Source organism: Coturnix japonica, chromosome 4 (assembly GCF_054131305.1).
Source record: "Coturnix japonica strain WE chromosome 4, WE-NBRP24, whole genome shotgun sequence".
NCBI classification, from domain to species: domain Eukaryota; kingdom Metazoa; phylum Chordata; class Aves; order Galliformes; family Phasianidae; genus Coturnix; species Coturnix japonica.
Window position 1 is genome coordinate 38,120,556 of NC_140666.1, and position 24,187 is coordinate 38,144,742.

General features: G+C 39.2%; 1 protein-coding gene across 6 annotated transcripts in view; it reads left to right on the top strand.

Moving 5' to 3' along the window:
- Positions 1 to 24,187, top strand: part of FHIP1A (FHF complex subunit HOOK interacting protein 1A) — an 82,147-nt gene that overhangs the window by 51,001 nt on the left and 6,959 nt on the right. For 3 of the 6 annotated variants that reach the window (XM_085546525.1, XM_085546526.1, XM_085546527.1), the window contains 6 exons: positions 2,086 to 2,172; positions 13,741 to 13,908; positions 17,572 to 17,651; positions 19,071 to 19,258; positions 19,741 to 20,772; positions 23,785 to 23,963. In XM_085546525.1, coding sequence (XP_085402651.1) covers positions 2,086 to 2,172; positions 13,741 to 13,908; positions 17,572 to 17,651; positions 19,071 to 19,258; positions 19,741 to 20,772; positions 23,785 to 23,963 — 1,734 coding nt within the window. Of the gene's footprint in view, positions 1 to 2,085; positions 2,173 to 12,642; positions 12,744 to 13,534; positions 13,653 to 13,740; positions 13,909 to 17,571; positions 17,652 to 19,070; positions 19,259 to 19,740; positions 20,773 to 23,784; positions 23,964 to 24,187 lie in introns of those variants that run through there. The other 3 variants (XM_085546528.1, XM_085546529.1, XM_085546530.1) reach the window with 3 other exon arrangements.

Genomic DNA, 24,187 nt, shown 5'->3' on the forward strand with positions numbered 1-24,187 from the left:
GTCTGTTCCTAATGATTATTTCTTGATTAGCTGTTCCCCCCCCCCCCTCTTTTTCTGGCTTTAATCCCTTACTTTGTATTGCTTTTAAGGACATAGGGCCTTATAGAGCCCTCATCCAATATTTTATTTAAATATGCTGCAAGTTTTATACAAATGGTGAATATTTGTGTTATTTGAAGAGAAATATGCTGCGTAGGATTGAAAATTGAGTCACATTCACTTTTAAGTAAAATATATATTTTAGTGGGATGCTTACAAAATATAATTGCTGTCGTGAAAGTAATGCCTTCTGTTTTACTATGTCGGCCCACCACGTCAGAGGTAGATGTTGGTGTTATGGCAGTTGAGGTTGGACCATCCTGCTAAGATTATGTTATATTCTGTTGCCATGCTGGGTGGTGTGTTTTAGGAGTGACAACAGTGACCTGAAAGGCAAGCTGCATTCCAGATAGCCATACACAGCTGTCACACCATAGAATGAAGAGCGTCTCAATCAGCTCACACATGTGAATTGCTGGGTTATAACCAGGGAACTGTGTATACAGCTGAATTGCATTGGAAATGATGGTGTCAACAAAGTTTTTGCCAGGTGGATCTCATGAATACTCATGCAGGAACACCATGATCTTTGAGGTCTTTTCCAACCTGATCAATTCTGTGATTCTATGATTCTATGACCTGTTGAACCAGTATGAGACTGAAGGTTACGGTTTCCTGGATTGCATCATTACTGATGTTGGGATGTGGTGTCACCACTTTGAGCTGGAGTCACAATGGTAGTCTGCAGATTGGTGATGTGTGATCTTGGAGGGTAAAATGATGGGTAGTGTCTTTCTGGATAGGAACGTGGTGTTCCTTCTTTCTGAATTTCCTCAAACTGGGACAAACCTTCAGCTCTGACCACTGCATTGTGTCACTGTCTAATCTGAAGGCTTGAACTTCCAGGGTTAGGCCAGAAAAGTGGACAGCCTTTCTCTTGCAGCATGACAACACCAGGCCCTGTACCAATTTGAAGACCATGGAGCACGTTGCTAATCTTGTCTAGACTTTCCTGCAGCACCCTCTGTGTATTCTGGATTTGGCAACTTCTGATTTCCATTTCTTCAGGCCAATGAAAAATGGACTGCATGGGCAATATTTCCTGGCAACAAGATTGTTAGAGCAGTAGTGAAATAGTGGGTCACCTCGGCTGGTGCAGATTTGTATGCATGTGGCATGCAGGCTCTTGTTCATCACTGATAAAAATGTATAACTAATGAGAACTGTGTTGGAAAAGTGTTAGGTAGCTGAGAATTTGTTCTATCAAATAGTGTTACTGTGCTTTTTGTTGTAGCTTACATGGAAATAGATGGGAGGCATTACTTTCAGAATGACCTACATACATTAAGCAACTGATTGACTATCAAAACATTGAACAAGTGAATAATAGCAGCTGTCATTGTTTAAATGTAATATACAGGTGTTTTTTTTTAAAGCTTATAACCAACCTGTTGAATGTGTAATGTAGGTTTTATTTTCATTTGTTTGTTGTTGTTGTTTTGGGGTTTGTTTGTTTGTTTTTAATTTTTTTCAACAATAGTTTGGAAAAAAAATACATGAATGGTGTATTTTTACCCCAATAGCTAAAGAGTACTTTTGTTTATTTACTATTGAAACATAGGTAAACAGCTGTTGATGTTTTTTCTTGTAAAAGCAGAAGTTAATGATGGCAAATCCACTTTCAGTTGACCCTGACAAGGTTGGAAGAATTAAATTTAGAATCTCAAGTCTTCCCTTGATGCATGGGCATGCAGTCTTTGCTGTTTATCCGTTCATCTTTGCCAACCTGCAGGGAGATTGAAAAGCCCTGTTCTCTAACTTTGGCAGGCTTATTGTAAATAAACACAGTTGGTGTATTTTCTTGGAGGAACAAAACATCTTTAAGAATCTGCATCAGAGAAAATGTTTTGTGGTGGATAAATGAGCATGTGTTTTTTTAAATGAGAAAATGTTTTGGTATTGGACAGCACTAGTATCTTCCTTGTCTTGTTTAAAGTCTCACTGGTATTGTTCTCTGTCTTTTTCTTCCATCCCTCTTTCCCTTAGGTGGCACATCCCTTGATACGTAACCAGCTGGTGAATTACATTTACAATGGATTTTTAGTGCCAGTAATGGCTCCCGCACTCCATAAGGTCAGTGGTGAATGCAAGCACAACCTGAATTAATAACAGGCAAAAGCATTGTGGATAATGCCTTTTTAAAGATACTATTGAATATAGTATCAGTAGTGAGCTCTGTATAAATGAGTGAATGCTTTCTTTCCATACTATGTATTTACATTATGCCAGTAACTAAGCAAGAGGTGGATATATTTGAAAACATTCAAGATTCTCTAAAGAAATGAACAAAAATATTTTTGTTGTGCTGTTGACATACCATCAAAATCGATGAACTTTTAGACAGAACTTCATGATGGCAGACATATTTCCAGGATGATTTTTTTCTAACTGAACATTTTTCCAAAAGGAAAATGTTCAATCAAGAAATGTTACACTAATCTTATCTAAGATAGTGGTGTTTTTTCTGCTTCATTCTTGCAGTTGGTAAAAGTCTTTTTGTAATGTTGAGAAGAAATGGGTTTGATGTCAGTTTTCTAATGTATTAGAGTGCAGTTTATATCGCTTAGAAGAAAAAAAACCTCTTCTACTCTTCTGAGTTTTAGGAATTATCCTTCACAAAACATTCCACTCATATTGGTGAATTAGTGTGTGTGTGAGAGAGTGTTAGGTAATTAGGAAATTGAAGAATGTCATTAGCAGTCATCGTTTTCCTGAAAAAAAGAATATCTTGTTTGAGCAGAAAAAGCAGGAGTTGCTGAGAATAAAAATCAAGACTTTTTTGGCTATCCACCAGAAGTTGCTATGACAAGAGAACTTAGTTTTTAAAGGTCTACTAATTTTTCCTAAGCCTGCCAAGCAGAAAGCAGTACACTTGTTCAATTTATCAGAGACCAGTGGAACGCCATACCCTGCCTTCTAGTGTAGGACTTGTCTTGGCAGTAAGTAATAAGCAGTGTAGAACTGTTAATAATTCAGCAGACTTCAACCATTTGGGAGCTTGGAAAGAAATGAAATAAAATCTGGCTGCAATCCAGATCAAGTTTGTAGTTTGCCATTGAGATAGTTCAACACCCTACCTGGAGGTAATTTTTTTTTCTTGTGCATCTTGACTTTATCCTGTACTGGCTCTGCAGAATACAATCAGAAGTGAAAAGGTAGGCACTTCAGGTCAAGGTTACGGATTGCAAGTGAGATGTCAGAATGCAGCCATGGGATTCTGGATTTAGTGAGCATTGTGTTTGCCTCTAAAGCACTGAAGACAAATTTCAGGGTTTCTGAATACTGCAGCTGAATGCTATCCTTATTGGTCAATAAAAGTGTTAACTCTATTAGTTTCAGTATTCTCCTTCTGATGCTATTTAAGGCCTTTAAAATATGCTGTTCAGATTAGGGTTGTGGGTTTTTTTATGTAATGGAAATTTTGTTGAACTTCATTTATAAATTCTGAAGTTGGGTGAAATAATCCTTCCCTTGAAAGTGGAGGTGTTGGCTGCTAACATATGTAAGCTTCAAGCCTAGGTCTTTCCTAAGCCGCTACATTCTGTTGTTTCTTTTTTTTTCTTTCAGTAGTGTACCTTTTCTTGATTAGCATAAAGTTTGACTTTCTTCTCATAAAAAATTAACTATTTTATGTATTTAAATGCCAAACACTTTGAATGAAGAAGATGGATTGCACCATCTAGTGGATTTGACATAAGGCTCTCACATATATGTGACCAAAAACCCACAGCAAAAGGAAACAAGTAAAAAGAGGCACCTCTGACCTCTTCAGTCTTACTTTAGTTTAACAGGAAATAAATATTTCATATCTTTACTTTTGGGACAGATGTCTCTGGATTAAGACAGATGCCGTGAAGCTCTTTCATATAATTCAGTCATTTGTAGTTATTGTTCGAAAAGTCCATGCTAAGTTGAGAAGTAAGCAAGTGCCACCCATTTGGGAACTGTAGTGTTACAGTTAACCTTTTTCTTTTACCCTTTTAGTAAAATATGGGAAAAAGTTTCATGGGCCAGAATGAGAGAGGCCAGGCACATCACTGTGTTTTCAAAAACAGAAATGCTTTCATTAAACACAAGAATAAAAATGCATCTTGATTTGATTGTTTTTAACTTGATAAAATTTGTTTGGCATCCTAGAATGTGGTATCCTTGAGTTGCTCACTCATTCTAGCTTATGAGTTCAAATACAATGAGTATATGAACATGACATAAGAGCCTTATTTGGAAGGCAGAGCTGTGGAAGGTTAAAGAGGGAGTAAGAAGAGAGAGAATTATTGGTGCTGCTTCCTTTCCATGTAAATCTTACTAGTAGAATTTAATTGGTATGAAACAGCTGCTTCTGATTGATAACTCTGAGTGATAGGCATGGAAGGAAGGAAGGAAGGAAGGAAGGGAGTCCAGACTTGATGTGGCATGCAATCCCTAACATCCCACACCCAACCTGTGATTTTAACTTAATGCAGAATTCAGAAAGGACATGAGCTTTTCATTCTGGCCATACCACTTCAGACTTGTTCTCTATGTGTTCTAATTTTCCTTCAAGAAGTACATTTTTTGAGTACAACGTATCTCTGCAGTGAGATGCACTTGATTTTGTTCTTTTTGAAAAGACATCTCCCAGTTAAGAATGTATGCATCTAGGAAAGACATCTTCAATGTTATGTGTTTTCATTGTGTTACAATTTGATTTCAGTTTAAAACATCAGCAACATAAACAAATCACAGTAATGTGACTTCCTGTCTGATTCGCAAATCTAATTTAGGTGATTCAAGTATATAAAATAAAATAAACCAAGCAGGCATACAAGCAGCATTTGATAAATTGTGTAGCAAATAGCCTCATTATCTTTTAATCCCTCTTGGAGCAGCAGCAGCAGCATCGGTTTGCCTTTGCAACTGATGTAGTCAGATAAAAGGAAAATGTCTGATATGAGGATGGTTACTCTCTTCTGGCTTAAAGCAGAGACTCCTGTGTTGTACTGCCCAGACTATTCCTTCATCCCCTCTTTACAGAACCTCAGTGTGGCAGAGATTGGCAGGCACCTCTGCAGGTTGTCCTGTTTAACCTTCTTGCTCAAACAGGATTGGAAAGGACAGGTTGCTCAGAGAAGCACTGTGTTTTCTGTTTGCTTACTTCTGTCTTTTTTTTCGTTAGTATCAAATTAGAATTTCCTGGGTTTCATTTGTTGGCTTTTTGTTCTTCCAGTGTGCATCACTGATGCTCACTCATCTTTGCTCCTTCCTGTCTTTTATTTGCACATGGTGCTAATATCCTGCTGAGCCTTCTGTTCTCTCAGCTGAACAATCCTAGGTCTCTTAGGTTCCCCTGATATGATAGATGCTCCCATACCATAATCAGCTTTGTCGCCTTTGGCAGCACTAGCTCCAGCTTGTCTGTGCATTTCTTGTCCTGGTTATACTAGCACAATGGATTCATCTTACCAGTGCTGGGTTAAGTGGAAGGGTGCCCCAGGTCCAACCTGCTGGGAATGCTTCTCCTGGTGCCTAGCGGACTGTCATTCACCTTTGCTGTAAAAATGCATTGCATACTCATAGCCAGTTTTTTGTCCACTTGCTCATTCTTTCCTGAAAAGCTGCTTTCCAGCCAGTCAGTTTCCAGTGTATACTTGTCTTGGAATTATTCCTCCCCAGGTGCAGGGATCTGCATTTGTCTTTTTGAACTTGGTGAGGTTCCTATTTGCCTGCTTCTTCAGACTGTCGAGGTTCTTCTGAATGGCAGCACAGCCATCCATCAACTTCTCTGCCCACTTTTTTAACGTCTACAAACTTACAGGAGGATACACTTCATCAAAGTCATTTGTAACGATACTAAACTGCACTGGCCCCAGCCTAGACCACTCATCACCAGCCTCCAGCTGGACCTTCCATTGTAGATCACAATCCTTTGAGCCAAGCTGTTCAGTCCATCCCACTGTCTGTCATTTTGTCTGTGAGGATATTGTGTAAGAAATGGTCTCAAAAGCCCTGCAAGACAGACTTCAACTGCCCTGCATTTATCCATCAAGCTGATCATCTCACTGTAGAAGGTGTGATTTCCCCTTTGTAAATTGGTACTGACTGCTACTAATTACCTTCTTGTCCTTAATACATTTGGAAATGGCCTTCTCTTTCCCAGCCTGAAGCAACAGACAATTAAACAATATTTTTGTTGAAAGTATCATTATCGTGGCTTTTCAGAATTTCAGTATGCAGTTCAAGGCTTCGAGATTTGTGTATTCATGGTCATGAGATGTCTGTAACATTTATTGGAGTAAAGCAGTAAGATCTGCTTACTGTCTGCAACTTTTAAGTGTTACAGGTTGTCCGCATACATAGTTGCTATGTACGTAGCTCACGATGTGACAGAAACAGTATGAGAGTGTTGAGGATAGTGATGCATTTCTATGAGTAAGTCAGGGGTGGGGAGACCAATGTCAACTCTACCACCATACACCTCTGACATTGTAGGCCAACATCATAAAAGAGGAAGCATCAGAGCAACCTAATGTGATTTTATGGTTTAATGCAGCTAGGAAAAAAAAAAAAAAAAAAAAAAAGAAAAAAAAAAAAGAAAGAAAGAAAGCTAGTTTTTTTTTTCTTTTTTTTTTTTTTCTTTAATTTTTTAATTTTCTGGTTAAGGAAGTTTCAGATTTATTTGACTAGCTTGCAAACTGTTTTTCAAAGTGAACTCTCCAAAGGTTATTTACATAGCAGATTAACTGCAGTGTGCTTAAAAAAAAACCAAGCATCATCTAAGTTTATGACTCCCTAATTTCATTTCTCAGAGATGTGTCCTATATATAGCATGTTTTTGTAGCCTGAATTCATACCTGTTCTGTACTTGTCTGTTGCCACTTTGTGTGGATTATCCCACACACCCACATAATGAGCAGTTGACAAATACGTTCATATCCTAGAAGCTGCTCTTTGCTGAGTGGGTAGACAGCCCAGATTTGTGTTGTGGAAGTAGGAATATGCATTAGGTGGCTGCAGTGAATAGCCCTGCCTTATCCTTTGTTTGGTATTTATTGTACTTCTTACAGGGGAGTTACCTCCCTTGCTGCTGTCATCTGACTCTTGAGAAACAGAAACAAGTGATTCAGTGACCTTGTGGGGTTTGTGCAAGTGTTCATTATGGATGGTCACAAATTCCCTGTTTCTGAACAGATTCACTTAAACCAAAAAGAGCAAAATACTTTGCCTGAAAAAGTGCAGAAATAAAGGTGAGGTTAATTTGATAGTTTTCATTTTATAGTAACAGCCCATAATTTTGATTTTTGCCCAAACTATCTTTTATTCTTTTTGATGTCTGGAATTTAAGAAAAGTAAGACTCTCTGCTAGAATTGGCTCCTAATTTAAGACTGGTGCTTTTTGACAGCATGTCAGTTACAACTTGAAATTATGCAATTCTGTACGTTCCTCCCAGTTTTTGGTACTTAAAGAAGAATATCTGTGAGAAGGTGTAATTCTGCTCAGGAACAGAGCCATGCCACTAAATTTCTGTGATTTATCTCACTGTCTGTTTCTCACTTTGTTTTCAAAGCTGACTTTTTGGAGCTCTGTCTTGGGCCAAACTTTGCAATGGTCCAAGCAAATCAAGCTAATTTATTAGTTAAGCTCTACTTGGAATCCCAACATGAATTCAGAATAAAGCCATTGAAGTCTACTACTGGTTCTGTAAGAGGCCCTGTTGCCTTGTTTTACTCTCTGTATATTTGGTAGTAGAAAATGCTTATTTATCTTATTCTTTTAGGTAGCTGTGATACTTCTGCAGAAATCTGATCAATGTATTTATTTTTGGGAGCTCTAATAGATAGGTGTTTTGCTATCAAAACCACGTTCTAGATAATTAGCAGCCCCACTGTGGTATATATAGAGTAAGCATACTACCTTTGCTACATGAGATCGGCTATGTGTATCTTTTCCCCATAAGCTCATAATGTCACATTCAGAGAATTTGGCTGGTGAAGATATCTGTCCTGGTTGTCTTGAGTGTTTATGTAATTTGTGTAATTTAATTTTATTGAAGACAGTGCTAAAACTTTGTCGATTTATATGATTAAAACAAAATTTTAATTTCTTAGCGCTTACCATCACACTAGATGGCATTTAATTACTAACTACGATATAATTATTTCCGTATTTGGAAGGCTTGTTTTAATCTGAATAATGGAAAATTGTACCAGCTTTTTTGCGTGGAGTGTTGCTGTTGGCCATGCAAACAGAAGTGCTTTGTGGAAGTGCTGGCACAGTCCTGTCAAATAAGCTTTGTCAGATGGACCCCAGTTATTGTGCACAAATCCATCTAAAGGAAAACCTCTAACGTGGCGTGCTACTGTGATAATTCAATATTACTTGCTCAATGATTACACAGCCCAGCTAGGGGGAAATGACCTGTAAATTATACTGTACTGATTAGAAGTAACATCTTTATAAATATCCTGAATGAATGTCAGTTTTCATTTAAAAATAATCCCATCTCTCACCTTACCAAAAGGCGTTTGAGCAGCTGCAAAAAAAGTTGTAAATCCAGTGTTGCCGGAAAACTTTTATTAGTGTTATGCTTTCGAGAAGCCTGTCAGCAACTACAAAACTGCATCTTGCCCACTGCAAAACGGATACATGTTAAAGCTGCCCTTCACTTGGTACATCAAACACTGCACTTGAGTTAGATTTTGACCTGATACAAACTGAAACTGCTTATGAACTTAAGCTGAAAAAAGTCAGAGCATTTCTGCTGTCCTGGTTCCTCCTTATGTACAAACTGCCTGTCCCTGATCCCACCTGTCCCCCACCTCCCTTCTGCCAGGACATGGGAAGCTGATGGATTGAGGATGAAAGTCACATGCATTTCCTTGATAGTTTCGTCCTGAATCAATTCCCAGAGCCTATTTGCTGTGCAGTGAAGGATGATCACTTCTGTCTCTTAAAGCAGGGGGCAAGTAGAAAATGAGCAGAGAGTAGAAGAGGGTAGGAATGGTTTGTGTCTTTGTGTCTGTATATATATATATATATATATATATATATATATATATAAAGGGAGATAAGTTTATTCAGATTTAAACTACTCGTGGATCTAGAGGATGAGTTCTAATGAGAGCATTCATAGTCTCTTCATAGGCAACATTAAATGCTCATAGGAAGGAAAATGTGAAGGGAGAGGAGGAATCAAGATAGCCATATTCTCATACGACGGCACGAGCTATAAATTAGAAAGTATATTGTGCAGATCCCAAGGGAGAATAGCCAGTAATAAAGAATCAGTGCAATTGGTCTAACACAGTGAGTGTAATATATTAAACAGAACTCGCAATGACAGTAATTTCTGGCTCTCTGCTATCATTTGGCACTGTGACTTGTAAAAGCTGGATCTTTTTACAGTGTTCTGTCTCACCATCTAATCAGTCATCAAAAGAGGCAAGAAAAGATTTGCTAAAAATTATTACATAATTAGGGAAGGGTAATAGAATGCTAAAAGAGGCCTTCTGTTTTCACTTATCTCTGATCAAATATCTCTCTGGCTGTGAAGATTCTTGGGCAGTCCATCTGCAAAAATATCTGTAACAACTGGATGTTCTGAGGAAAAAACATGTGGATGAGGTTTCTAAATGGTATCTCAAGATATATGCTTTGTATGTGTATTTTTTTAAATTCCAGCAAGTTTTCATCAGTACAGCATAGATAATGAAAATAGAAATGGTAGAATTCTTGTCTGAGGAATGTAATGGACATAGATTTTAATCAGTTTTCTTTTTTAAATCTACAAGAGCAGAGATCTATCTGCTTTTTGCCATTCCCAAGCAATTTCAGTGGTAGAGATCCAAGGTATGCTGCTCGTGGGTTTTAATTTTAGCTATTGTGGCAGTGATGGGTTTTAATATTGCTGAAATGTCTTTATCAAAAGCATAACTTGAACTTTAGTTACTTAGCAAAAGATTTTATTTCATTTTATTTTTGAAGACAACTGCTGTGTCTTGATTTTCTTCATCTCCTTCTGTTCTGGTATTTTTCTTTATACTCAAATTATCAGAGGTGAGGAAATTTCAGATTAAATGTCACACTTGTGGACATGTCAAAGTTGTTTCTTATTCTTTCAAGGATGTTCATATAAATTCAATGGGGGAGCTAGCCAGGACAAAATACACTGAAATCAATGTGTACAATAAAATACAAGTTTTTTTTAAGCTGCCTTGGGCCTTGTTTGTAGCAGGCATTCTTGATGTGTACAGTAATGTTTTGTTCTCTGGGAACATTTGTTCTTTTGTTGTTTACCTAAGCACCGATTTGGATTTATTAGAAAGGATTTTCCTACTTTCTGTAAATCTGTCTCACAAGACATTAGTGTAAGGAGAGACAACAGCAGGTAGTCTGAAGGGAGCTTAATATCCTCAGTTTGGTGTTTGAGAAAACAGATCTTCAATAATAACTGCACAAATAGGACAAGCCTTGCTTTCAACACTGAATGTGTATTATGCACAATGTGATCTGTAGAATGGGTTTACAGGGTTAAAAGGATCTTTGCCAAGGCTGATTTTTGCTTAATGTGACTGATTTCTCCCAAGTTATTCCTCAGTTAATTGCATAGGAGAGTGAGTTCTCTAGAGGCTCGCTCAAAGCAGGCTAACGTATGCTGTTGAGTAAAATGTAAACTGGGCCTCATGGAACTAAAATTAGCCTTTTTGAACACTTCTCTTGGTGCCTCAAATATTCAGAAACTTTGCTTACTGTCAGGAATAGTACAAAGGAGAAGCATTTAAAAATGTAAGATGAGGAAAATATGATAGGACTGTAATAGCGCATGTCAGCTTGCAGGTTAAGTGATCCAAAGCTGTATGCGTGGCCACTGTTTCAAATGCCAAAACGTGCTATATTTTTCTTCATTTGCTCTTGTGAGGAAGCAGAAGGACCAGCTTTGGGCTTGTCCTCACGGATGACTGTATGAAGGTGCATGGAGAGAGCTCATAGTGTTAATGGTACTGGTAGAGCCTTGGCTTGTCTGCTTTGTGTGAGGTGTGGAGCACTGTAGAATAGAGCATAGCCTCATTTCTTGTTGAATTTTGAAGAAGCATTTGAATAAGGCAATGCATTTTCACTGGAAAATCCAGTAAGATTCTTGTGAAACCGTTTTAAATCTTGAAAAAACTTTCTCTTCCCTTCTGTCTCAGAAAATAGATAAGTAGATTCAACAACATCTTTTCCAAGAAGAATAAAAAACGGCATGTAATGTGGCACTCTGCACAGAAAACCTCAATTCAAATAGTTGAGATTTACCAAAGCCATAAATTGCTTTTTTTTGTGAGCCATTTGAGCTTCTTTAGTAGTTGCTTGGTGCTTTTAGCTCTATTTAGCGGTATCAGTGAGGTGTTGGCTGCAGTAAACAGGATTTCTTTCTCACTGAGTCCCTGGGCATTGAGGAACACTGAGCACGCTCTTGGAATTGAAACATTCTTTTGTAAAGTAGTCTCTCACTGGCTTTCTTCTGCCCTTTGTGGTTCATTCATGATACAGCTCTGAAAAGCTTGTGGCTTTCTCTTGCTGATACCAATGTAATGTGCGTTGCCCAAAGAGCATTGATTTCAGAAAAAGGTCACTGCCCTTGTGAATCTGCTGGCTTTTTTGCTTTCATTTACAGTTTCAGATTTCCTCTGTATATATAGGGCCATTCCTCCGCTGTCAGCAAACATCTCTGAAACCCGCAGGCCAACTACGTGCTTTACTTTCCCTAAAGAGAAGGAAGGAGGAGTGACAGAGACATAACAATGTATTACTTCTGTCTGGCCTTTTCTTGGCAGAGGTTTTAAACTCTTCACTGAACTCTATGCTATCATTATGATGTCATATGATGGATTTCTTGGGTTTGCTTTTTGCAGTTTGCTGCTATAAAAACAAAACAAAACAAAAATGAAAAAACCACAACAGAAAATGCCAATGCCAGTTCTGAGGGCAGCAGGCAACGGCTGCAATCAGAAAGCTGTTCTTTTTTACCCCACAAGTTCCTATGCCTTTTGACTGCTGAAGAAATGAATCTCCACTTCAGCCAGAAACAATTTTCTCTGTTTTACAACCCTGCCTCAGTTCTGTGCTGGTTTAGATGTGGCAGTGGGAATGTATGTGTGTGCACAAGGAGGAAGTATTTCATCATAATGCTTGCAATAATGCAGACATTGAACCAGAGCTGTAGCCACAGTATTAATTCAGGTAATTTGTAAAGTTGAGGTGCTTGACCTAGAAACAATTTTTTTTTTAACCCCACTTGATGTTTGTAGGGGGAGGAGGAAGAGGAATGAATTCATGAACAGTATTCCATTTTGGAGTAGAAGTTAATAGATATTTTTTTAATGAAAGACATTCAATACTGTGGTCCACTGCTTGTTGTTAAGGAGCTGAGTGTTAAAGTAAAGCCTCAATAAGAGTGAACTGATGCCTGTAACTTCAGAGCTCCCCTGAAGCTGCTCTCCTTGTCAGCGCCCCTCTCCATAAAGTCTGTGGGCTGCATGCAGCATTCCTATGTTCTGTGTAACTGGCCAGAAGCAGCTTGTGATCTTAAATGCTTTAAAGGGAACATTTGCTGCGTGACATTACTGTGAGTGTAGCTAACGTGCAGCACAACGGAACAGGGATTTTAATATTTACGGTGTGTTACGTAAGTGCTGCCTTTCTGAGTACTTTCTAAATCCTCTTACTTCTGAAGTGACAGCTTTGATTCTTTTTTTTTTTTTTTCTTTTTAATAAAATCAGTCCTTTCATTTACCCGGCTAAGTCTGATAAACAAAAGATATTTAATACTTCCTTTCATATAGACAGGTTCTTGTATTTAAGGGTTTATCTTTGTACACTTAAGCTTATTAGGCTCCTGGGTAACTATTTTTAAGAAGCTGACTTTGCAGCAGCAGTGTGTGGTGCAGAGGTGGCCTTTGGAATTCACTGTGCTTTGCCAGTGCATACTGTCAATAACTAAACTCCAAAAGGGTTGCATGAAGCTGTATAATACAGGTTAACCAACTGGTATGGATAGCTGAATTGTATTCTGATACACAAATAGACAATAGCAGAGGCTTTTGTCTTTGGTTTGTATGTATGTGGACATATATGTGTGTGTTCTTGTTAAAAATTGATATGAGGGTAAATTAAAAGAAGAAAAATAGGGGCAAAATTCTGGGTAGATATTTTTCATATGTATTTTTTAAAACTCTGGAACTACAAGTTTGTACTGTGCTTTGATTCTGCTCTGTTGTCATTTATTTTTAATAATGTGGTAGATGTACGTATTCACAACATCTGAGAACACTTCTGAGGAATGGGAAGTGTGAGTCAAAACTGCTGATGTGGCAGAAAAGTGGTGGGGAACTTTTGGAAGGATTTAGCTCTTTGTATTTCAGCCTTTGTGAAATTTGGGCTGCTGGTTTGGGAGAGTTTTGTGGGTTTTTTTCTGGGAAAGCAAGGCGGGTAGGAAATGGATTCAAAGTGTTTGTGAGCAAGTCAGAAGCACACTGGTTTTTAAGAGTAAAGATCTCAATGATTTTGTGGCAATACTTTGTGTGGAAAGCTTAGGGTGATTGCCAGGTATCATGCTGCTGCAAGGTATGGACGGACATTCTGTGTGTGCAATATGTTCCCATTTACCTTATTTTTCCCTGTAGGTAACAGTGGAAGAAGTGATGGCCACTACAGCGTATCTGGATCTCTTTTTGCGTAGCGTTTCGGAGCCAGCCCTTCTCAAGATTTTCCTCCGTTTTATTCTGCTGCATCGACATGAGAATGTGCACATCCTAGATACACTTACTAGCCGAATCAACACACCATTCCGGGTAAGATGAGCAGGAAACAAGTTCAGGTTCTCATGTGGGTGTAGGTGAACTAATTGAATGGAAAAGGGGAATTCCCGTTTATCTAGCTAGGAGTTTTCTCCCCCATACCTAATGGGTACCTTTTGATTTTTAATGCTTTGTTTGTGTGCTGACATCTAGCTGTAGCTGTACTAAGAAGTTGATAAATGTGTGAAGTGGTTTTACATATGCAGGGAATGGGGTAAAGGTAGATGAGGGCCTTTAGAAGTACAAATTCTGTTTGAAAAGCAAAGGTAAATTTGGAAGCATTTATATTCTGGTCATGAGTGAATTAGCACTGCCATAGATAACTCATCCCTAGGACTTCAGAACATGACCAATGCATGGAACACTTTCTATCTTTGCAGTTCTGCCAAGCAATAGGTATTTGCAAATGATTTTTGTAGGAGACAGTGGGAGCACTGCAAGAACGTCTTCAAATTGCTCAGGTTGTGAACTGCAGTATTGCCAGTAGAGTTCTCAGGAGCCAAGTGTGTGTTGCTGTAGTATGTTTACTTAACTGTGATATTGCCAGCTTTCTTGTTTGAGTAAAGCAAGACACTTTCTTGCTCAAGTGATCAGATTGCTACTTCTTTTTCTTTCTTCACTCCTCCGTGTAGTAAGGTTTATCTCAAATTTGCAGTAAGCTCTTTTTCAGCATAGGTATAATGCACCACAGTGGATGGGGAGCTAACTGAGATAGCAGAGTTACCTTTGCTAACAATTTGATCTTCTGGCAAAGAAAGTGAATACTTGTTGCACTGGATGACCCTTTGGACCCTTTGGCTGAATCTTGCATGATGCACAGCTTCATGAATGAAATACAGTATAATGTTTTAGGATGAGAGAAGCCAGAACACCAGCATGTGCATTGAATTTGTGCATTAGAGACGTTATCTTTGACTGAGATTTGTTTTGAAATGTGGGTGTGATGCAAATATGGATATATGCTGCTATTACTGCATCCCTCAGATAGATTAACTCTGAAAACTGAAACAGCTTCTGTCGACAAAAATGCAAATGCTGTTGTCTCTGATAATCATTAATTACTGTTCCATAGGCAAACAAGATTGGAATTGTAAAGAATCCTTCTGCTGAGTAACTCAGGATCTCAGCCAAAATGGTTCTGTGATACTAAATGAGTTTGCCGCAGTATAGCTTGGCCAAGTGCAAAAGCCAGAACTGCAGACTTCTGTTTGGTTTCTGTAGCACAGAAACTGTATGTGTTATTATCTCTTGAAAATACTTATTAATAATTCACCCAGGATTAAGCTTACGTACAGACAGGTGGCCAAAAAGCACTTGTGAAGTCCTACACTTTTTATCTCCTAATAGTACATTGAATCATTTCTTCTTATGAAGCACAAAATTTGACTAGCTTTTCTTCTTTGGAAGATTCTTGATTTTTCATTTGTCCTTGCAACCATATTGCAAATGTTTCCCTATAAGCTGCAATTTTGTAAATGCTGGAAAATTTTAGGAATTGGCAGGTTTTGAACTTTCATAGTATGAAGGTCCCTTGGTTCTCAGTTTCACAGAGGAAATGAAAATTCCCATTTTACCCACACTAAAATAAAGCTTTTGTGTAAGGATCTGACTTCTTCTTAAGCTTGTCCTGCTGCTCTTCAACTGTACCCCTGTGTTTCCATTAAGATCTGGAGTTCAGCTTTTCTTTCTTTTTTCCTGTCCTTTTACTTTCCCCTGCTATTTTTGTAGTCATGAGGTCTTGGACTAGCGAGGGCCTTCCTGTTGGTTTCTATTATGAGCAGTGGACAGTGGTGGCAGAGCAACAGATTTGAGCTCTGCTTTGCCTCACAGCAGGGCCAGCTCATGAGCTTTCTCTGGTTATCATCTTTCTGTGCTTTATTATCTCCATGCATGTCCACATCTCAGCTTGCTTTTTGAATGCAGGGCTTATTTGCTCTCTTGTTTTTGTCTGGGTGTTAGTTTAATGTCTATCAAATAAGGCTTATTTAAAATTTAGCATTTAACAGTTCCACAGGGATGGAAACCAAGTAAGGGAAAATATACATATGCTTATATACAGTCTAAAAGAAGTCGGTGCATTCCTCTGATCGTGGTCACCATGGACAGCTGATCATCCTGTAGGGAAGCTGAGTCACTGGGCTGAGAAAGAGAATGGAAATAGTGAAACAAAGTGCCTTTTAAGTCGACATTCTCGTGAAAGCATGGGCTGGAGACAGGGACAGCAATGTGCTGCTGCAGTTATTACAGAGAATTTTAACAGTGGGAGGAAGAAGACTGACTGCAGAGAAAAGGAAGAAATTCCACAGTTGGAAAGAGAAGCAGTGCCTGGGAATGATGTGAGATTTAATCCTGAATGAATTACAAAGGATATTCACTGACTGAAAAGAGGCAGAGAAATATCTGTAGCTTTTTATTTATCTGGTTCCTTGTTTAGCTACTGAAAAGTGTGGTTTACTTCATGTATGAGCTTACATTATTAGTATAATGAGAGGCAAGAATAAAACACCAACTTGAAACTCTAAGAAGGAGTCAACTTAAGCTAAATAGTTCTCACAAGAATCAGCCTGGCCCTGGAATCCAAGCCAGCTGTGAGATGCTATTTCCAGGAAAGAGCAGCACAGGAGCACATGCCCAAGGAAAAACACATTAGAATGCAGCAAAATAATGATGTTGTAGTTCATGAAAATCAACGAGAGCTTAGCAATCATTCTTCTATCGTATTGGACACATCTCTACAATTAAGCAAGCTTATAGAAACACACTGTATAATGGCTTTGAAAGATTTGTGTATTAAGTAGAGACCAAAAAGCCTGTGACTCCAGGTTTTTAGTCAGTTGTAAGACTAGTGTGGAAGTGGGGTGCCTGTCACAGAATGGGTATGATTTTTGCCTCTGCTGCATGTTACTGCAGTAATACTTGCTGATGGGTATATTGGTCAGACCTTTCCCAAAAATGACACACATGCAATTCCAGTGAGGAGTCCTGTTTTTCTTTCTTTATTTTCTTCTGATTTCATGGAAAAGATCTTCATGCCATGGTTTCCAGCTAGCCAGGTGGCCTGTAATGAGGAATGGGGAGTTGTTCACAAGGAGTGATCTGAAAAAATGACTTATGTAGTCCTGATCTGTGTTGGGAAATTCAGCTGTAGGTAAAAAGGCACTGCAGCATAGGAGCATTCAGCTTCTTAATGTGCAGAACACTCATCATTCTTAATATTTAAAGCAGAAACTTTTAAGTAGTTTATAACTTTTTTTTTTTTTTTTTTTCTTTTTAGAAAAACCCTTTGTTGATTCAAATTCCATGTCAGCAGTAAAACCTAATACTAAGGCTGGTAGATTACTGCTTTCACGTTCCAGATGAGTTAATGCAAAGACCTTGTAGATAATGTTTTTGATCTTATTTATTTATTTATTTATTTAAAGAAACTTTTTTTTTTTTAAATGAAAATTCGTAATCATGTATTGCTAAAATGTAAAATGGAATGTGTATAGCTCTGGACAACAAAATCCTGTAGTTGTGCTGACAAACTGAAATAGCATAGTAATGGTTTCTTAAAGTAGTACGCTTTGGTGGAGTAGTTCTATTATACCGAATGCAAGAAAGATTGGAGAGGTACTATTTCCAGATTGAAAACTGATGGCATTTATCATTTTCCAGCTCTGTGTGGTCTCCTTAGCATTGTTCAGAACGCTCATTGGCTTGCATTGTGAAGATGTGATGTTGCAGCTAGTTTTAAGGTAAAGCCCAAACTCCTTTTTCAACTTTGTCCTAATTCTGGGACCTAGAGTCTCAGATGATAGGCACAGAGCTAGATGGAAGTTCTCCAAGAGAGCAGAAATTCAAGCAGCTACAGAGATAAGAATATTTATGATTCTGACAAAAGCATGCTGGACTCGTAGAAGTGTGATTTATGTTCTGTGATCTTCAGGAATAAGAGATTCTTCTTGTGATTTATTTCTATAAATGTGAGAGAAGAAAAGCTGAGAATATATTTATCACCCCCAAACTGCTTATTTCCTGCTTTTAAACATATAATTCTTTCCTCCAGCATGTTTTCTTTAGTTTATTATATATATGCTGCATTACAAGGAACTTATGTAGTTGCTTGCAGCTTTCACCTCTGTTATTCCTCTTTCCCCAAGAATACTTCAGCTTCCTTAACTCTTGTTCACAGATTGCTATATAATGTACAAAATACACTGATTATTTTTGCATTTAACTGGTTGTTCCATTGGCTGCTGCAGAATACACAATTATAACTTTGGTGTATGGATTAGATTAGAGTTGATAATTTCTGTGGAAGTACTAGTGTAGCTTAATCAGGCTTTTAACACTGTGGGAGGCATCGGTGTTTCAGTCCCTCCACTGATAGGCATTAAGGTGAAATTCCCTGAGTGCCTGGGAATGGCGTTAGGACATCTGTGAACTCAATCTACTAAGCAGTGCTGCAGTTGTTTTTAGTCTTTTTTGTTGCTGTTGTTTATTTATTTAGGGAATCCTTTAAAATTTGGCTTCCTTTTAAAATGGGAAAACATCAGCATAGTTAACACTATACAGGTCTTAATAGAGTGCTCTTAAAATGCTAAACAAAATTGCTCTAAAAATATTAAACATAAGAATGTGTTTCCTCTGTCCCTTGTTTTCCCCATAGCTTTTTCCCTCTTGCTCAAGATCTCTTGATTTACAGCAGTGAAACACCTTGATGACCTTTCCTTCCCTTTTGCTGGCTGCTTGCCTGGCACATGTAAACTGACTCTGTCTCAATTTCCTTGGAAAACAAATAAATTAAAGATTCTGAGACAGAACTCATTCATACTGGGACCAAACCACACCACTAGCCTTTGACTTCTGCCCATCCTATGCTCCCTCATCCCTTCCTACAGCAGGCTTGCTCTGACCTGTGAACGGCCGCTCATTTCCCCATTCTGATGCAACTGGTCTCCCATCTTTGCTTGTCTTGACAGTTCCTCATTGAACTGTATCTTCACAATGTAAAGAGTTGGGGTTTCATGCTCTTGAGAGGTTTGGAATATAAATCACTGTCAAGATTACTGTTATTTTTTATATTTTGAAGAGGGAAGGAAGGTGTGAAGGGGCTTCTGTATGTTTTTGTTTTCTCTCACATGAAAGGAGGTAATGCTAGACTGCTGTTTCAGGTATCTGATCCCATGTAACCACATGATGTTGAGCCAGCGAAGGGCTGTGAAAGAGAGAGATTGTTACTCCGTATCTGCTGCAAAACTGCTTGCCCTGACACCACTCTGCTGCTCCACTGGGATCACCTTGACTCTAGAAAGCCAAGGAAAAGATTATATTCTCTGGACAAAAGCAGCTCAAACTGAAGGTAATTGGTGCTCAAGGGAAGACCAGATCATGAACTGAATTGAGTTTGGTAGCAGCTCAGGTGGAAGAAAAATGGTGGGCAACAACAAACTGGGCAGTTAGGCTGCACTGGAAAGATTATTTAATTCCTTTCCTGGGTCCAGGACTATTGAAACCTTATTCAACTTGGGTACCTTTTAAAATACTCATTCATAAAAATTATGTACAGGTACTTGACAATGGCACTTGCAGGTTCAGAGTGGTTGCTGTTGTTTTACAGATTGGGAGTGGGCTGATTTCTCAGAAATTGAGCTACAGCGCTTACTTGGCAGTAGAAACAACTCTAGTGCATTTATGGTCATATCTCTAAATTTAATTCTTCTTTCCTGCCTTATTGGATGACTGGGAATAAAGACTCCATCTGCCGTGTTAGTGGCTGCCTTGCTAGAGAACTTTTGGGTTTTTTTATTGTGTCATGGTATGAGTAATCTTCTTAACTTTCAGATTCTGTTAGAAGCGTTTCTGAATCCACCTGCATTGTGGAATTTGGAAGAGCTGTGGATATCAGCTACCTGCAGTACCTGGGAGAAGCTCAAGAAGCCATCCTCCAGTGTCTGAAAGATTGTAAGGTCTGGTCTGCTTCATACGATGGAGTAAATCCTGATCCTGAGACCTTTATCCAAACACTTGCTGAGGAGAACGGTACAGATGTGGAACACCCCATGTTTCGTCTCCAGCAAAGGACACCCAGCATGTGTAGCTCACAAACAGCACCAATGGGTGAGAAGATGCAGTTGGAGCTGGAATGGGATGATAGCTATGACACAGGGATTTCTCCTGGTTCTGATGTGAGCTCGCTCCAGCAGTATGATGATCTGGGAAATACAGAGGTGCAGATGCCTGCAGTGCCACCAAAACATATTCAAGAGATGAAAAAAAATGCTATCATGCTTGTCAAAGGATCTTACATAGAGGATTCGGACTTTCAGGATGATGTTATGGTTTACAGATTATGTGCCCAGAAGGATATGCAGGATGATGACAACTCCAAGGAGAAAACTTTAAATGTGTCCAGAGAACATCAGGTCCAAAGCCAGACTGTTGTCAATGGGCCTCTCTCTAACAGCCAGCTGGAAGTGGGCGTGGATGAGCACAGTGAAAAAAAATCAAGCTTGACTCAAAGTGTAACGAAAGAACAAATAAACCAGAAAATGGTGGAGACTGATCCACAGCCAGACTTAGAGTTGAAGCTTCAGGAGGCAGATAATTGCTTAAGCTCACAAACGCTGAGCACAGATGGTGAGGATTTCATTGCACAGTATGACAAAATTATTAAGGAACTGGATCCAAACAATGCAGGTGTGGAGGAGCAAAAGTTAGACACTTCTGATCCTGTGTCTCCTGCAGAAGAGGTGGAGGACTTTGAGAATTTCTCAGCAGATACCCCTTCTGTGGAGAGCACGTCATCTCCCTTTGGACCAAAGGAGGATGCATCCCCCAAGCGTGCTGCGAGGAGTCAGAGTGCTCCATTCACAGGTGGAATGTCCTGTTAGTTACATACCTAGCAAATACAAGAAGGCATAGTGATCAAAGGTGGCCAAGTGTAATTACAGTGCACAGCACAAACATAGAGCTAGGACCAGCCCTGACGCTAAAAGGGTATGCTCAGATAGCTGAGACTGGCCCAAGGAGAATCAGAGAGATGCAGCATGAAAGTAGAGCAGAACAGTCAGTGTAGTGACAGCAAATGGTGGTTGCTCAGCTCTTTTCTGTCTGTTTGGAAAAAAAACACAAAACACACAAAACAACAAATCTTGGGATTGTGTTTATTGCTTTTCTTGTATGTCAGAGCACCATCATTCTAGGATAAACTTTTTCAATTGAAAGCAGACTGGAGTAACAGTTCTAACGTATGGAGCCCAGGTAAATGGTTTGTTTTTCTAGTGGCTGGCACCTCTTATGCCATTTTCACCCCTTCTGCTAATTCACATTTTAGCACGAGGTGGCAGCACTGATGCCCCGTCTGCCCCTGTCTCTGCGGGAACTGTCCTGGCGCCTTGGTCCTCAAACGCCACAGCAGCCATCACAGTGGGTACACTTTTCTGTCTTGTGCCAGACAACAAGTTAAGCTTGTTCTCTAGAGACTGCCCAAGCCATTCAGGAATGAAATTGCTGCGGGAGGGTAGAGTGCGCTTTTGATCAGTGTTTGTGCAGCTCCTTGCATTGCAGGCTGCTGATCTTTAATTAGGTCTCCTGGATACCACAGTAATGCAAATAATAATAAAAAATAATAGCTTGTCTAGGTTTTCTCATCCAAAATAAGACCTCTGTAATCTGGCTTCTTGTTCATTTGGAAGGAGGGGGGAAAACATTCATTTGTATCCATTGAAATGCAACCCTTTCTGGTCAGCTGTGGCCAGCGTGCCTGGCACTGTCTCTTAATTGAAAACCTCAGCCTGTTTATCCGGTCCATTTACTATTTTTATTGCAGTGGTAATTTCCTTGTACCAGAGACTAATCACATTCAAACCTTTCAATTTCCCATTATCTGCTGTCAAATGTAGCTCAAAAAATGTCATCCCTGTCCCTTCCTCCAGTCCCTTCCTCCATTTCTTGCTTTGAGGAAAAAAGAAAAATGATGTCCAACCAATGAAATGAATGAAAAAAACCCACTATCTGCTTCCTGTCCACAACGTTTTTTACTCTTAGGGTGTCCATCTTGCTGTAGTGATTGCATTGTAGCTCTTAGTGATTGCAGGTAAGGATTTACTGATAAAAATACCTCAGAAATGGGAGATTGCAGTGCCTTTCAAATACAATAATGTTCTATTTAATTTGGAGTGCTATATTATGTATGTGATAAAGGGGGAGTGTTGTTGTTGTGGGATGGGGCTTCTTGCTACAGAATCAGATAACCAGACCGATAACCACTCACTGTCATACCTGTTTTCCTCTGAGCAAGAATGAATGTGATGTTCAGAAACAGTGCCTGTCTTCATGGCTATGAGGAGATGAAGTCAGAAAAGGAATACTTTTTTTTCTTTTCTAATTTTCTCACTGGTTTACACTGTTTCTTCCCAGACTTGCAAACTCTGCTCATTTCCTCTGTTTTTTATTGCAATCATTTCTTGAAAACTGCAAATTTTGTACTGGGAAGTTCAAGAGAAGTGGTATACCTCTGTTAAATGTCTGACTTCAGCTGTATCTACTCAGATCTAGAGTCTGACTGCCATGAAAGAAACTGTGATCTACCTCTGCTGCTACTGCAATCCCTCCTGTCCCAAGGGAGCTCCCTTTGCACTGTGGTCCTCAGGGGCTCTGTGAAATTGTCCCCATGGAACACAGTAGGACGAAGCAGTAGGTTCTGTAGGGACAGTAGAAACTATGTCAGCCAAGGGGCTTTGAGGCTGCTTCATTGTGCACCCAGGCAGGAGGGTTATGTGCTTGCACTGTCAGTGCTTCTGTATTTTAGTGGTTGCTCTGCAACATAAAGACACAAACTGAAACTATTGTTTATTACTGACATTTATATGATAAAGACTGCATTTACAAATAATCTTGCTTATAAATCTGTTTTAATGTTTGCCCTGCTTTGTGTGACTGCAGTATTGAAAACGTGTTTCCATGTGATGTTACTACTGCAGCTTCTCATTTTTTGTTTAGAGTAGCATTTTTGTGGTTTCTTTACAACACCCCATTATTTTGGTGAGACAAAAAGTCTAAGCTATTAATGTACTTCGCCAGTCCGTCTGTGGAAATAAGGCACAGTACCAGTGAAAAGGAGACAGGTTCTGGTGGAGCATGTCTAGAGGAGGGCCACAAAAATGATCCACGGGATGGAACCTCTCTCCTGTGAGAACAGGCTGAGAAAGCCGGGGCTGTTCATCAGACCCGAGAGCTGCCTTTCAATATCTAAAGAGGAGCTACATGAAAGAAGGGGATGGACTCTTAGCTTGGTCTGTGGTGACAGAACAGGGGCAAATGGTTTCAAGCTCAAAGAGGGTAGATTTAGGTTAGGTATAAGGAAAAGTGTCTTACAGTGAGGATGACATGACACTGGAACAGATTGCCCAGTGATGTGGATGCCCCATCCCTGGAGACTTTCAAGGCCAGGCTGGATCATCTACTCCAACTCCCCTGCTGTGACCTTTAAAGGTCCCTTCCAACTCTAAGAATGCTGTGCTTCCTCAGTGGTACTATTCTGATTAACTTCAAAAGGAATGAAATAATAGACCATAACGTATTAGACTAAATCCTTATTGGCACACGTAAAGCAGAATGATTATGTACATTAAATATGCCATTAAAATAACTAGCTCACTAGTCAAATTGCTTCTACTCATGAAAGCTTTTAACACCCCTGTTAAGTCTATTTTGTCTGTTCAGATAAGTTTTGTTTTTCCTCCTTGCTGGCTTTAATTAGCATGTAGGAGGTTTGATTTGGTTGGTTATGGTGATCAAAATTCCTTTCACATGCTTATTTCCCAGATCTCATGATTTTTCTTCTGTGAAAACAGAAGCATTGGTTCTTTCTCTTTTTTTTTGCAGGACCATTTATCAGTGTGGTGTTGTCCAAGCTGGAGAACATGCTGGAGAACTCCCTGCATGTGAATTTGCTGCTTATTGGGATTATTACTCAGCTAGCAAGTTACCCACAGCCTCTCCTTCGCTCCTTTCTGCTCAACACCAACATGGTGTTTCAGCCCAGCGTACGGTCACTTTATCAGGTATTTGCCCACAAGTGCCTATTGGAACAGTATTTTTGGTTAAACTTGTTAAACTTCAGCTCTTTTCAATTTCACCTGTTGCTCTCCTGCCCATCTGAGAGCCTTGCATCTCTTCTCAGTGTTTTAATGATATCTGTGCAAAGAGATGAAAATTCTATATGACCATAAATTTTATTGTTAAGTCGTCTTTAATGCAGCTGGAGAGCCTGAAGTGTTCAGACTGT